General features: G+C 45.3%; 1 protein-coding gene and 1 long non-coding RNA gene across 3 annotated transcripts in view; one reads left to right on the forward strand and one right to left on the reverse strand.

Moving 5' to 3' along the window:
- The window catches only part of LOC118599155, a 7,024-nt gene extending 4,033 nt beyond the window's left edge, over positions 1–2,991 (forward strand). The window contains exon 2 of the long non-coding RNA XR_004948454.1: positions 2,047–2,991. This is a non-coding gene — a long non-coding RNA (uncharacterized LOC118599155). The remainder of the gene's footprint in view (positions 1–2,046) is intronic.
- Positions 1–13,056, reverse strand: part of kremen1 (kringle containing transmembrane protein 1) — a 53,661-nt gene extending 40,605 nt beyond the window's left edge. The window contains exon 1 of one of the 2 annotated variants that reach the window (XM_024258030.2): positions 12,509–13,056. In XM_024258030.2, coding sequence (XP_024113798.1) covers positions 12,509–12,587 — 79 coding nt within the window. In that variant the 5' untranslated portion in view covers positions 12,588–13,056. The remainder of the gene's footprint in view (positions 1–12,508) is intronic. The other variant, XM_024258031.2, reaches the window with a different exon arrangement.
- Between the last annotated feature and the right edge of the window lie 1,394 nt (positions 13,057–14,450).

The raw sequence follows: 14,450 nt of genomic DNA on the forward strand, positions 1-14,450 counted from the left end.
CCAGTTTAGAACCAGAATTTGTGTTAAACCCGTTTAGATCCAGAACCGGTGCTAAACCAGTTTAGGTCCAGAACCTGTGCTGATCCATGCGTGTCAAACCAAGTCAGACCCAAAACCAGTTTCAAACCAGTTTAGATCCAGAACTGGTGCTAAACCAGTTTAGATCCAGAATTTGTGCTAAACCAGTTTAGATCCAGAATTTGTGTTAAACCCATTTAGATCCAGAATTTGTGTCAAACCCGTTTAGATCCAGAACTTGTTCCAAACCAGTTTAAATCCAGAACCGGTGCAAAACCAGTTTAGGTCCAGAACCTGTTCTGATCCATGCGTGTCAAACCAGGTCAGACCCAAAACCAGTGTCAAACCAGTTTAGTTCCAGAACTTGTTCCAAACCTGTTTAGATCCAGAACCGGTGCTGATCCATGCGTGTCAAACCAGGTCAGACCCAAAACCAGTGTCAAACCAGTTTAAATCCAGAACCTATGCCAAACCAGTTTAGATCATGAACCGACTCTGATCCATTGTGTGCTAGACCAGTTCAGGTCCAGAATCTGTCCTGATCCAGCTCCGGGTCAGGATCTTTGACCCCCCCCCCTCCTAGAACCCTACTGGGTCGGCCGGACGCCCCACACCTGTTTTCCATCGTTGGCGTTCAGGTTCGCTGTAATCCCAGGAATGTAAATTATACGTGGTTCGGTTTGAGGTGAAGCCGTGAGCGCCGCGTGCAGCCATCACAAAGCCCCCTCCCCCACCCGGCAGGCGCATGATTACAGGGCAGACGAGGCTGACGGGATAAATAAAGGTCTCAGGTTTTAGCAGCGGGATGGAGGTGGCCCCGCCCCTCTAATGCAGGCAGCAAATCAAAACAAACGGAGAGAAGCTGGAGCGGCTTCAGAAACGTCCTTCTGACCGACTTCCTCATGAACACCAGAGACGGGACGAGATGTTTCAGAGGAAAACAATGTCTGGAGACGTCAACTCATCCCGCTCAGACGGAGATCCTTCCATCAGGAAGAGGAGAACGTCCTGAGGAGCTGCTGGTTCATTAGCTTCTATGTTTGATCACTTTTCTCTCATTTTCATGATAGTGTCTGAGAACAGCTGAGGATTCATGAATCAAACCCCGACTCACCGTTTGACTTACTGAGTCTGAATGGTTCTATACGGTTGACTTTCCACTGGAATGAAAATAAAACTGGATATAAAGCATCACCTGTGATGATACTAGTGTGAAGCTTTACGCTGAAAATTGTGACGCAATTTACTTTAATTACTGAAGAGATTTGCTGAAAATGCAAAAGCTATTTGCAAAATGTTACATTTGCTAAAAGACTGGAAGTTTCAGTAAAGGAGTTTGAAAGAACGCATAAGTTGACCTAAAATTCCTGAAGATTTTGTAGGGAAATTGCTTAAAAATCCCTAATAGAGGCCAATTTTGCAAAAAAAAAAAAAATCCGTGTTTCTTAAATATGAGCTAAACTCCAAATTAGCCCAAAAAAGCTAGTCTGTCGCTTAAATACTAACTTAACTCCAAAACAGCCTAAAATTCCTCAATGGATAAATTAGTCAGAAACGTTAGCCTGTCGCTAAAATAGAAGCTAAACTGTTTTTCATTCATTTCTCTTGAAGATGAAAACGGATATATTTAAAGGTTTGTTGCTGATCAGATTGTCGGCCGTTTCAACCGTTCAAACGGTTGATCATCAGTTCGTCTGGATCTGTTACTGAAACACGGACGGCCGTTCTGGCTTCAGGCGATGGGAGGAACCAAAGAGGCCGGTCGGTCGGGGGCGGAGTCAGCAGAGCTGCTGTGACGCTCAGCTTCATGATTTCTGCAGCTTCTCATTCGCCGTGTAAACAGCCTCCATGTGTGGAGCCAAACATGCACCATCTGCATCCAATGAAGGGGGTAAACACATGGGGGGGGGGGTCTGTTCTCTGTCCTCACAAACCTCAGTTTAGATTCTGGAATCTTTTTGCTAAATTAATTCATTTTGGAGACATGAAGAAAATCAGAGAAAAAACGTTTGTTCTGTTTTCCTGCAGCACAAAGAAGACCCCCCCCCCCACTCTGGGAACGTGATCACCTTTCTGTGGGCGGGGCCACAGGGACAAAGACAGGAGGGGGGGTCGCATGGACCAACAAAAGGATCCATTGCTGGAGGATCCACTGACAGCCGTAGATTGGGTTTCACGGCATTGGCCGAGTGTGACCGCCCCCTCCAGTCTGGGGGGGTCCGAGGTGCCGCCCAGGCTGCTGCAGGGCCGCCGGTTCACCTGTGACAGGTCAGCGCCGCCCTGCAGGTCAGGCAGGAATGGAAATGCGCTTCCTCAAAGCCGACGGTTTACCTGCAGCCGGACACGAACCGGCGGCACAAACGGCTCAGCGAGCTTCACCGGAGCGCGGCGAGGACGTCTGAGGGAAACTCCTCGTTTCACTGAAGCTTCGGAACACGTTTCAGCTGAAGGTCTCTCTCCATCTTCTGATCTCAAAGGTCGACTCGGTTATGGTGAAGCCGTTTTTAGCCAAAATCCTCAAACGTGTCGTTTTCTGGGATATAGGTTCTGCAGAGCGGCAGGAGCTCGTCAGAAATTGGCACGGAGCAACCCCGCCCCCACTTCCCCTCCCCGTTCCTGAGAGCAGAGGAGGAGATAACAGTTTGAGACCCTCTGCAGACTTTGTGGTCATTATTTTAAATCCTTTTCGAGGTTAAACTGCTGAATAACTTCCTTATCGGTTCACTTAGAGACCGTCAATGTCCAGAATCCAAATGTTTGACAAACGTTTAAAATATAAAATCACATTCAAACGGTAAATAAATGTAGATTTCTTTTACTTTGAAAAAACATTAAAATTATTGATCACCTAATTTATGAATCCCTCACTTCCTAGTAGGATTAAATATAATCTTCTGTATTTTCTTAAATCTCAAGTTCTGCTAAGAAAGGTAAAATAAACAAATATACTTAATAAAAACAGTATTCTACCCATATGGATTGAAATTAATGAAAAATATATAAGAATGAAAGTTATAATTTCCCTTTTCTCTACTTTTTTCCACTTTAGTCATTCCTGACTTTCTTCAACTTCTTTATGAGATTTTTTATTCCGATATGTTTTTTCTACTGAATTTGTCTTCCAACACTTTTGTAAGTATATAACTCATTTCTGGATTTCTCTTTTTCTTTTCTTCTCTTCTCTGCGTTTCATTTGACCACTAAAGAAGCTTCAGATCCTCGTTGAATCTCTGCCAGTGTTTCTAGATATTCGTGGTTTTCATCCTAAACCACTGAACTGAAAAACAGCTCAAGATATCCATGAGTGAGAGTTCTCTGTTTACATTCTCTCCCACTAGCTTACAGCCCCCCACACCCCCAACGTAGCAGCACAACAAAACAATGTGGTTCTATCCATCCGTCTGGTTCTGATCCAGATTCCAGCTCAGACCAGGAAAACAAAGACGTTCATGGATCTGTTTGTCTGTGAGCGGATGCATCAGAAAGGGGCGGAGCAGAGAGACTGTGGCCCCGCCCATAGTACTTTCTACATCCAAATAAGATCTTTTTTAAACTGAGAAATGTAATTTTGTCTTAATTTTCTTTATATGTCCTACAACCTCAGAAAATATCAGAAGAAGATTTTAAAAACACAAAAACAGGATTTTCATCAGGAAAAGTCTTTAAATCAAAAACAGTTTTCTCCCCTAAATCCAGGTGTGACACATCAAGCAGTAAATCTCTCAGATCTCTGCTTCAGACATGAAGCTCCCAGCTACTGAAACAACAAAAAGACCCAATTCAGAGATGGAAGAACTCCTGGTTCTTTTCCATCCCTGGAGTCCAGGAGCATCCCGGGAACGCCGCCGCGTCCTTTATGCAAATGTTCAGTTCAGGCACGGATATCCAAATGTCAGAGATGAAGATCTGAAGGAGATTCATCATCATCTTCACAGAACCTGGAGACCCCCCCACACACGCACACACAGCAGGTCCACAGCAACCCTGAAACCTTCACTGGATTAAGGTGAAACCGTCTGGATGATTTTCCCTTCATCCTGCCCCCCCCCTCTCCATAAATCCAGAAACTGGATGCTGCTTTGCATGCTGGGTAGCCGCTCAGCCGCCACAGCAGGTGCTGATTTGCACAGTGAGAGAGATGATGGATCAAAAGTGAGGAGGAGATCAGTGATCTAAGTGATCCGCGTTATCTGAGAGATCTCTGTGATCTCAGTGATCTGAAAGATCACTATGATCTGAGTGATCTCTATGATCTCTACGATCTCTTTGATCTTTGTGATCTAAGTGATCCATGGTATCTGAGAGATCTCAGAGATCTCTGTGATCTCTTTGAGAGAGCGTGTTTGTAACCTCAGCTGGTTTCTGAGCTGTACGGTTGCTGGTTTCTCTGGTTTGGTGGGCGGGGCTTTCCCCTGGCACAGGAGGTCACAACAACTTGACCCCTGAAGGGTAAACACCCAAACGTCAACAGGAAGCGGACGGCGCTCAGCGTCAGCCCCCTCTTCCCTCTTCCTGTTCCTCCGCTCGCTTTCATCTACATGAGGGACGTTCTCCAAACGTCGCTCCAGCCGGGACGCGCTGGGCGCCGCCAGTGATGAAACGGCGTTTCCGTCATAACCAGCTGAGTCATTCCGACCCGGATATTTCTGATCTGAACCGAACCTCCTTTAACGCTCTGGAGCCACTTAGAGACCAAAAGGTCCAGTTTTAACGGTTCTGCTCGTCTGAACCTCTGGACCCCGGTGGAGCGTCCAGCACGTCTCTGACGTGTGTTGAGGAGAGCGGTCGTGTGTCAGAGCTCTCAGGGATGGAAGAGACGTCATCCTGATGATGCTTAGAGGATCTGAGAAACAAGAAACGGATCCAAGGAGGCTCGAAAATCGGATTATTTGATCCTCACTAACAAAATAAATCAATTATTAAACATTTTGAGACGTAAATCAGCTTTAATGTAATTAAAGTTTCAGTTTCTGGTGAAGTAAAAACTGCTTTTCATGATGTCAACAGTTCTGTTCTGAGAGACAAACAAACAAATGTATGGAATAAATTCCTCCTCTGGCAGCTGTAATGAGATCCCTCCATGGTTCTGGTGTGAAACACAAACATGTGAAGAAACGGACTCAAACGTGACGCATGACAAGAAACGGAGTTTAGACGTGTCAGCAGTTTGTGTCAAACGGGTCACAGATGTGGTTCTGATTTATGGACGACCATCCGTCTCCGGAGTCATCTCTGGTAGAATCTGAAGGTCGAGGGTTTCTCACAGCAGCTCTTATTTTGGCGAGCTCTTGGGATAATGACAATCACGGCTCTGCCTTCCAATTCTGTCGCTAGCAAAGAAAAAAACACAAAAGAGCCAAAAATATTGCTTCTGATTGAACATTGTCTCATGTATTTAGTGTAATAAATAAATAAGATAATAACATTTAAAATGTGTCAATAGTTTAATATCCAACAGCTCACCTGAAATTTCCACAATAAGAAAAAAGTTTGTTTTTATTTGAGTCTTAACACATCAACGCGTCGCCGAGCCGGACGCGACCTCGACTGCAGCGGAAAAAGGAAACAATATGGAGGCGGATCGTCATGACGATTAAATGAAGCATCAGATCAGAGACAGTTCACCTCCTACTGGTTGTTTTTGTCCAGATCGTGGAGTTAAAGTTTGTTTTGAAGAAGTTTGCACATGTAGAACATTGTGACCAAAACTTCAGTTTTAGGGGCGCGTCCACACCCAGCAGCCAATCAGAATCCAGTATTCATTTAAAGTACAGAAACACAATGTTTGTTTGTTATAGCAGTTTGTCAGCATCTTTGTTTTCTTGGAGTAAAACTGCAGACGGAAACGAGTTCTGCTCATCTTAATGTTGCTGTTTTATGCTCAAAATGTACATTTCTGGTTTAAAGCTTTAAAGATTTAAAGGTTTTAGACAATAAAAATGAAGGACAGATTTTCTTTAGTTTATTATTGTACGAAATATGCATATTGTTGTATAAAAATGTGTGATTAATCTGATGTTGTTGTAATTTATTGACAGCTCTAATTTAAAGTAAAATGAAATGAAGTTAAACACACTGATGTATGGGATCTATTTCTCTGCTACACAGAACGTAACAAAAACGTCTAAATAAAACCAGTGGAGACAGCGTCCCACAGAGAGCTTTGGACCACCAGAACAACCCCCTCCTTCAATCGTGACCAAAGCCCGAGGATGACGGACGTCCCGATGGAGAAACCACATCCCGGCCCAAATGGAACCTAAAGCAGCTATAAATGAGAGGAACAGTGCGGCTGCATGTGGGAATGCGCTCAGCGCCCGTGTGTGATTGGGGGTTCCACCAGGTGCTAGGTTGGGCCCCCACATGCTTCTGACTGGAGGTTTCGGGTCCAAATGAGTCCCATGTGGACACAGCTGCAATTAGTGATGCAGACAGGATGGAGGGCCCGCGTGTGGTCGACCGAGGCCGGTCCGAGCCCGTTTGGTACCAAAGTTCTGCCCGTTATCCAGATCATTCCCCACAGAGACCTCCACAGACATCCCTCCACGCCTGAGATCCATTTGGGAGGAAGTTATCCATGCACTGCTCACCAAAATAAAAGCACAAACACAACCGTCTTTAAGGGCCTAACATGAGCGGACAAAAGTTTTTGGTACTTTCCTCTTCATTTCATCAAATCTCCAAATCCAGATCATATAAGACTAGAGCTGCCACGATTAGTCGACTAATCGACGACTAATCGACTATTAAAACAGTCAACGACAAACTCAATAGTCGATTAGTCGTTACTTTATATTATATGGAGTCAGAGTGTAGTAAACCGTAAAGTTATAATAACATTCTGCAGCTTTTTGACTATTTTGGTATTTATTAAGGTTTTTGAGGCTATTTTGGTTTAGCTAATATTTCAGCTACATGCTAGCTATTTTGGCTAATTTTGGATTTTTTCAGTTTTTAAGCTATTTTAGCATTTAACTAACATTTTAATTAGCTATCAGCATCTCCAGCAGGGAAATTCATCTTCCAGCATTCACACTAACATTATCACAGGTGATGATATATATCTAGTCTTTAGTGTAAAGCTAACGATGGTTGAGATGTGTGTTTTACATCCAGTTTGCGTGTGACCTGATAAGTCGACTAATTGGAAAATCTGTGATTGGTTGACTTTTGAAATAATCCTTTGTGCAGCACTAGCTTTGACCTAAAACATAAAAGCATCTCCTCCATGGATCCTGAGTCGTGATGTCAGAACTTTGTGGCTCCGCACACAGAACCGTCTGACGGTTAATCCAACCATACGTCTTCCGTGTGGAAAAGCATTAAGAGCGACCATCTTTCCATCTCTGCTCCCGCACTGGGGACCAATGAGGGCTCCCAGGACCCACATCTGAGACCCAGACCCAGACCAGCCTGCTGCCTAATGCCCTATAAACTCCTCTGGAGGGGCTGTGGGACTTCACAGCCCCTCCAGAGCTCTGATGTGAAAGTCTTCAGCGTCCCGCCGGCTGACGCTGCATCGCCGCGGCCTCTGCCAACACAAGCTTGTGTTTCTTCCAGCGCTTGAGGACGGTCTGTTATTATCTTTCCCCAGCAGACGAGTCAATGAATCCCTCTTTCACTCACAGACACGCTCTCACAAAGGTCCCTCTGTCTGCGGGGTCACAAAGGTTGAGGAAGCCCAGGCAGAAGCTGCCGTCTATAGGCTGCATTAAAGTCCAAAACAAGAGCGGAGACGGCTCGGATCCAGATGGGGAGCGCCTCCCGCTTTTTCCTGTGGATCTTTAGTTGGAGAAGTTCCAAGAAGTGAATTAAAGATTAAAGCTCCAGAGACGTACAGCACTAGCAGAAAAAGTCAGGATGAAGATGCAACGAGAATTCTGATCCATTTGCCTTAATCTAACGGATGAAACAGACGGAGAAAACATCAAGGGCCAGTGAACCGCAGAGAGAAAATGTTCACGTTTTTATCTATGGGCGTGCTGCGGGCGACAGGTCGGGCTGAACGATTCTACAACACCTAAGGGGGAGTAGGTGAGGCGTGTTGCACAGATTATTCATGTTTTCTCCAAATCCTGCAAACTGAACAAGGATCCCGTTAGTGCTGTTCACGTGACACGTGCACGCTCCTACTGCAGCCTGACTGTTAGAAATGAGACAATACGAGTGTAGTTTGTGTGGACGTCCTACGTGCACGTATGGATCACGTTATATTGGATTTGTGCAGCCAGTGAGGACCAGGACTCACGCCTCACTAACCACTAGAGGGTGTACGACAAAAGTGTGGAACTTCCATTGTTCTTACGAATACTTCACAAAACCTTATAGACGACAATTGTACGTTCCATTTTCTGACAGGAAGCCTCCTGTCCAGGTGTATGTAACTGAAGCTTAAAGTCTCTCTCTGATGAAAATCCTGTTTTTAGAGTTTTTATCATGTCTGTGTGTCATTTTTCTTCTGAAAGAGAACAAATGTAATCAGAAATCATTTTGTTTTTGTATTTCCGAGTATTTCTCCTTTTAAATCTCAGTCAATCAAACTGTTTGAATGAATGATCTTCTTTCCATCAACAGCTCTGCTGCACATGCACTAAACCCTCATCTGTTCCTAGTGTCTAGTTCAGGTTCTGGAGAAGAGAAGATGGTATCTTCACATTGACTGCAGTCAAATGAGCCGCCGTTCACATTTCTGTGGTCAAATCAGCATCACTGGATTTTTGGTGTGAGTTTCATCCAATACTTACGGTAGCAGGACTGAGAACGCTGGAAAATCTCCACCAGACTCCACGGAGCTTCTTGATGTGACCACGGAAATGTGAACGGCGGCTCATTTGACCGCAGTTGGAAAGGATTGTAAATCAATCAAAGAGCATTTTGATGTTAGCTTTGATTATTCGGCCTGAAAGTTTTCATTTATCTTTTGATAAATATGTAAAGAAGTAAATATCCAAATGCTGCCCTCTTCAGGCTGTTTGCTGTTTTCCAGCCTAGTTGGAGTTAAGCTAACAAGCTTTCATGACCGGACTGCTTTCAACTGCTAATGCTAATGCTAACGCTAACGCTAATGCTAACGCACGTTTCTGTCTACTTCAGTTTTCTTTCACACTAGGGTCCTGAGCGCAGTAAAACGCCGGGAAATCCTGCACTTCCACATTCTGCTCACTTGGAGGCGATATTGTCTCACTAAGACAGACGAAAACAGAACCTTCTAATCCTCGGATCCTGATGCCGTACGATGCCGTCTCCTGATCATTTCTGACATCCTCGTTTCTCTCCCTTCAGAGTCGTGGCGAGTTTTTCTGACACAAAGTTCATAAGCTGTGATCTCTTGTTTCCTTTGATCCGCCCTCAGAAGTGAACCGACGACTTTACCGTCAAGCAAACCAGGTTTACTCGTTTGATCCAGTTCAGAAAACAAACCTGCAGGTGTGAACACCTGAGAAATAACAAAACATCCAAAATCATCTGACTTTAAAAGGATTTCCTCGTCTGAGGATCACAAACTCTTGATCTAAAACACGTGTCAAAGTCAAGGCCCGGGGGCCGGATCCGGCCCTCCAGGCAATTCTATCATATTGTCATTAATGACTCGATGTTATCTTGAGCTCATTTCTAACTTGTATAACTTTTACAAATCATACATTTATGGAGAGTAAAATATTGAAAGTTATTTAAGGTTTAAGTTGATTTATTCTGGAATAATATTCCTGACTTTTTATTATTCATAATTATGTTAAAAAGTTACAGTTTCAAAGTTTTAAAAATTAACATTCTGCTAACTTTTTGGACTATTTTGGCATTTACTAAGAATCTTTAGGCTATTTTGGAGTTTAGCTAATATCTCAGCTACATGCTAGCTGTTTGGCTAGCCTAAGGTTTTTCTAGGCTAGTTTGGCATTTAGCTAATATTTTAGCTGGCTATTGGTTTCAGCATCTTCAGCTATCAGCTTCAGCATCTTCAGCGGCCAAATTCAGCTTCAGCATCTTCAGCGGCCAAATTCAGCTTCCAGCATTCACACTAACATTATTACAGGTAAGGCTGTATATCTAGATTATAATTATGTTTATAAGTTACAGTTTTAAAACTTTAAAAATGTATTTTTAGAGAGTTGAATAAATGTTTATCCTGTTCAGCCTAAGGTGTGTTTTATCATTTTGGCCTGTTGTGTGACTGAGTTTGACTCTCCTGCTCTAAACCAACCTGAGGAGGGCGTGGCCTTCACACTCCAGCAGACGGAGATCAGATCTGGTCTGTGAGGATCTGAGGTTCGTGCAGCAGCTCATATGAACGAATCCTGCCGCTGGAATCCACCCGGCCGTCACAGATGACGTCCAAGAGTTTTAAATATGTTTGCATGTTCGGGCTTTGATGATCTCCTTCACTTTCCATGGTTCAGGGCGTGCACGACTGCTTCAACTGTTCTCCAGGGTTCTGGTCGGTCCGAGTCCAGCACATTCTGACATCCACCTGCTAGAATTGGATGTGCAGCTGCAGCTGCATCTGCAGCTGGTTGTTTGGCTGCAGAGCAACCGGATGCGGACGCACCGGAGCGGAGAGAGGCTGAAGCTTCGCTTCAGTCTGGAGGCGGGAACGGTACTGACCTGCTGCGGGTCGGACACCAAACACATGCAGGACAATAAAAAGATTCTGGAAAAGTCGGGGCTCCACCTGCTTGTGTGCAGGTCAGCTCAGATTACGGCCCAGGTGTGAAACTCCAGGACTTCCGTTTTCCCATCTATCCTGACATTGAAGCTCCGTAAACAACCTGAGATGAGGAGGATCTCTGAAAACCAGCAGGAGGCCTGCAGTCCGATAGAACCGGATTTGTCACATTCTGGTTCTGAAGGACGCTCACAAACCAAACAGTTTATGGGCAACTGGTGAGTTTGGAAAAACTAGAGTCATTTTGGAGGAAAACAGCAAAACTATGACCACTTTATCCTTTTTATTTATACTTTTAAATGGAAACTATGGAGCTCAATTGGGGCCAATATTATTTGAAACACAAATAAAACAGATAATAAACCTAAAATATTTTCAGCTTCAAATGTTCTGGGTTCTTTTAAGGTTTCAAAACTTTTTTTCAGTTTTTTGAATATGAAAAGGTCAAATTCAAAAACGAAAAAAAACTGAGTTGAAAGTTTAAAAAAAAGGTTGAAAACAACAATATATCTTTTTACAATTTGTTTATTTAGGTTTTTGAATACCGGCCTCAATTTAGCTCCGTAGACCCTAAAGGAACATCTTTCTATGTACCAAAAGAGATGTACGCATTTTACTGCGACTGTGTTGGTCTATTATTATTATTACATTATTAAAGTGACTTTAAGAACACGATCCGGATTTCTCCTTTAACACACGAAGAGTCTCATCTGAAGATTCATTTTTCTCCATTTACCTAAACAAACGTGTCTAATAATTACATGAATCCACCAAAAACTTCCCGGAGCTCCATCGCTTCACATTTGGCATCACCGAGAAGCTCCAGACGTCCTCAGGAGAAACCAGGAGTCCGTTCAGAAGGTTGGAAGATATTCAGAATGACCGACATTCACTGGAGGAACATCTGCAACAGAATCCTGTCTGGATCCAGCCTGAACCCCCAAACCGCGGCCTCTTAACCGCTTTAAAGGCCCACCGGCTTCCGTCACGGACGCGGAATGAAACCTCTGCTCTGTGGCACTCAGAGAAACCAGCAAACATCAAGAGCAAAATAAATCTGCAGCTCTGGCGTGTTTATGACACCAGCAGCCCGTCATTACAGGCTTACAGAGCCGACGGGATCGGGGGTGGAGGGGCGCAGCCGCGGGTCAGGCGCCCCGGCGCGCGGAGAGGAGGACCAATCAGGGTCGATCTGCAGATGCAGGTGAGGAGATCCCGCTCCAGCCTCACTGGAGGGTGTGGGTGCTCCGCTGCTCCAACATCTCGTGTTGTGAGGGGAATGCCGTCCTCTAATGCATAGGTACACATGGGAGCAGTTACGCACCGACCAGATGGCGGAGCCTCTAATTTGACATCCGAGGGTGTAATTAAGAGACAAAAAAATTAAAAAGAAAAGCGCGAGGATTTGCTGCTCCGACATGAAACGCGACGTAAATCACAGCCAGAGGTTCGTTTGCGCGCGCGCTCGTCCTGTAGACGTTCACATCCAGCTGGGTGAGTGGGGGGGTTTGAAGTTGTGCAGGAATGTGAACTCGCATGAAACCGAACCGAACCGGCAGCGCCCGCCGCGTGAGGCCGCCGGTTCCTGCGGAACGACCCGCATCCGCGCGCGCGCCTCGGTGCGTAAACATGTGTTCAAACTCGGTTCACATGGAAGCTGGTCCGGAACCGGACGCGTCCCTCCTGGAGAACGGAGCAGATCCCGACCCAAACGAGCGGAGACGAGTGACAGAACCGGGAAACACCGACGTGCTCCTCGGAGCGCGCCGACACTTTCAGAGGCTGAACTCCCGAGACTCGCAGCAGAAACAGGAAATCTGGACTCACCGGTGTCAAAGTGACTGAGAGCCGCCGAGCACAGCAAGCCGGCGAGCAGGAGCGCGGAGGAGACGGCGCACGAGTCCATGGTGCGTAAAAGCTCGGAAAGTCTCAGGTGGAGAGCAGCCTGGCGCGCACGCGACCAGCACGGACTGACTGACGGACTGAACTTGAGGTCTGCTCCTGCTGCTCCTCTGACACCACAAAGACAGCAGATAGTAGAAAACAAGGATCCGATTTCCAGCCCATGTGACAGGAAACAGGGGCGCAGATTGAACCTGCGGGGCTGGGAGGCAGCGGAGGGGAAAGGGGGAGGCGAGGGAGGAGGAAGAGGAGGAGAAAGGGTTCGGAGAGAGCTGCGGTTCCGGGAGGCGGACGGGCTGCAGGACTCCACAAGCTCTGCTCCCTTTGCGCATTTCTACAGACAGAAATGACGCAGCGAGAGACCGCAAACTCAAGTTGGAGAGCAGAAGCGCCGCTAACATCCAGATGATTGAGATTAGGAGGAACATGATCAGTGAGCGACTCTTCCTGGAGGAGTTCGTGCTGAAACTGGACTGAAGCAGGTGCACTCACCGTCCTCAAGCCGGTTCCTCTCACACCGGAGAGTTTTATTCAAACCAAACTGATCCAGGTTTGAAACGGCGCCCTCTAGCGTCCAACAGAGGGATTTCACCAGAAAGAAAAAGTCTATTTTCTGTTTAAAATCTGAAAACTAAATGAAATGAATAAAAAAATCAAAAGTGATCCTGTTTGAATGAAAGTTTTCCCGCCAGAGGATTCAGTTTGAACAGAAACGTCGTCCTTCAGGACAAAAACGTCCTTTTAGTCAGTAATTGACGGATGTTCTAAGCGGTCGACCGCTCCACCTCTGGAACACAGAGAGGAAGAAACTGAAACAAGACCGTCTTCTAGAGTGTCGATGAACCGTCTCATTTTTTTCATCATTTCTCCTGGTGGATGGTCGGTGCTCCCGTCTCTGGACGTGGACCTCGCCTCTGGCTCGTCTCGCCCGACTGGCCCAGATCCATCTGGATGAAGTCCACTATCCAAACATGAAGTTGTAGAGTTAGATAAGCTAACAGCTCTGGTACATCATCTGTCCGTCCTTCAGGTGGACGTCCCTGAGGATTTTCCTTACCAGGATGGAGGCTCTCCGGGTTCAGACAACCACTTTTATTTAGTCTGATTAGTTTAGCAATCAGATGATTTTTATATGTTTGGAGTGATTTTAGATTTACTATTTTAAACATTAAAATATTCTAGGTGGACCTCATTGTCTGAAAACAGAGTGACGTCACTTCATCAGCTCGATTTATTTGGTTTGTCAGATTTACTCGTTTCTCTCTGAAGTGGAGCTAAATTTGGTCAATACTATTTGAAACCCAAATAAAACAAATGAAAATAAATATCAGGTCAAAACAAAGGAAAATGTCAGAAACTTATTGCTATTCTAAGTGGTTAGCGCTCTTGCCTCACAGCGAGAAGGCCCCGGTTCGACTCCCAGCTGGGACCTTTCTGTGTGGAGTTTGCATGTTCTCCCCGTGCATGCGTGGGTTTTCACCGGGGACTCCGGCTTCCTCCCACCGTCCAAAAACATGCTTCATAGGTTAATTGGTGACTCTAAATTGCCCCTAGGTGTGAATGTGAGAGTGACTGTGTGTGTGATTGAGGCCCTGAGACAGACTGGAGACCTGTCCAGGTGAACCCCGCCTTCGCCCATCAGTAGCTGGGATAGGCTCCAGCACCCCCGCAACCCCAAAAGGGACGAAGCGGTCTGGAAGATGGATGGATGGATAAATTAATGAATCTTAATTATTTTCAGCTTTGAATATTCCGTTTTTTTTGTTTCAAAACTCAAAATTTACATTTTAAAACTTTTTTTCCCACTTTCAACTTTTTTGTTTTTAATTTTGAAATTTTCAGATTCGAAACTCAAAGAAAAGTTTTG

Source organism: Oryzias melastigma, linkage group LG9 (assembly GCF_002922805.2).
Source record: "Oryzias melastigma strain HK-1 linkage group LG9, ASM292280v2, whole genome shotgun sequence".
NCBI classification, from domain to species: Eukaryota; Metazoa; Chordata; class Actinopteri; order Beloniformes; family Adrianichthyidae; genus Oryzias; species Oryzias melastigma.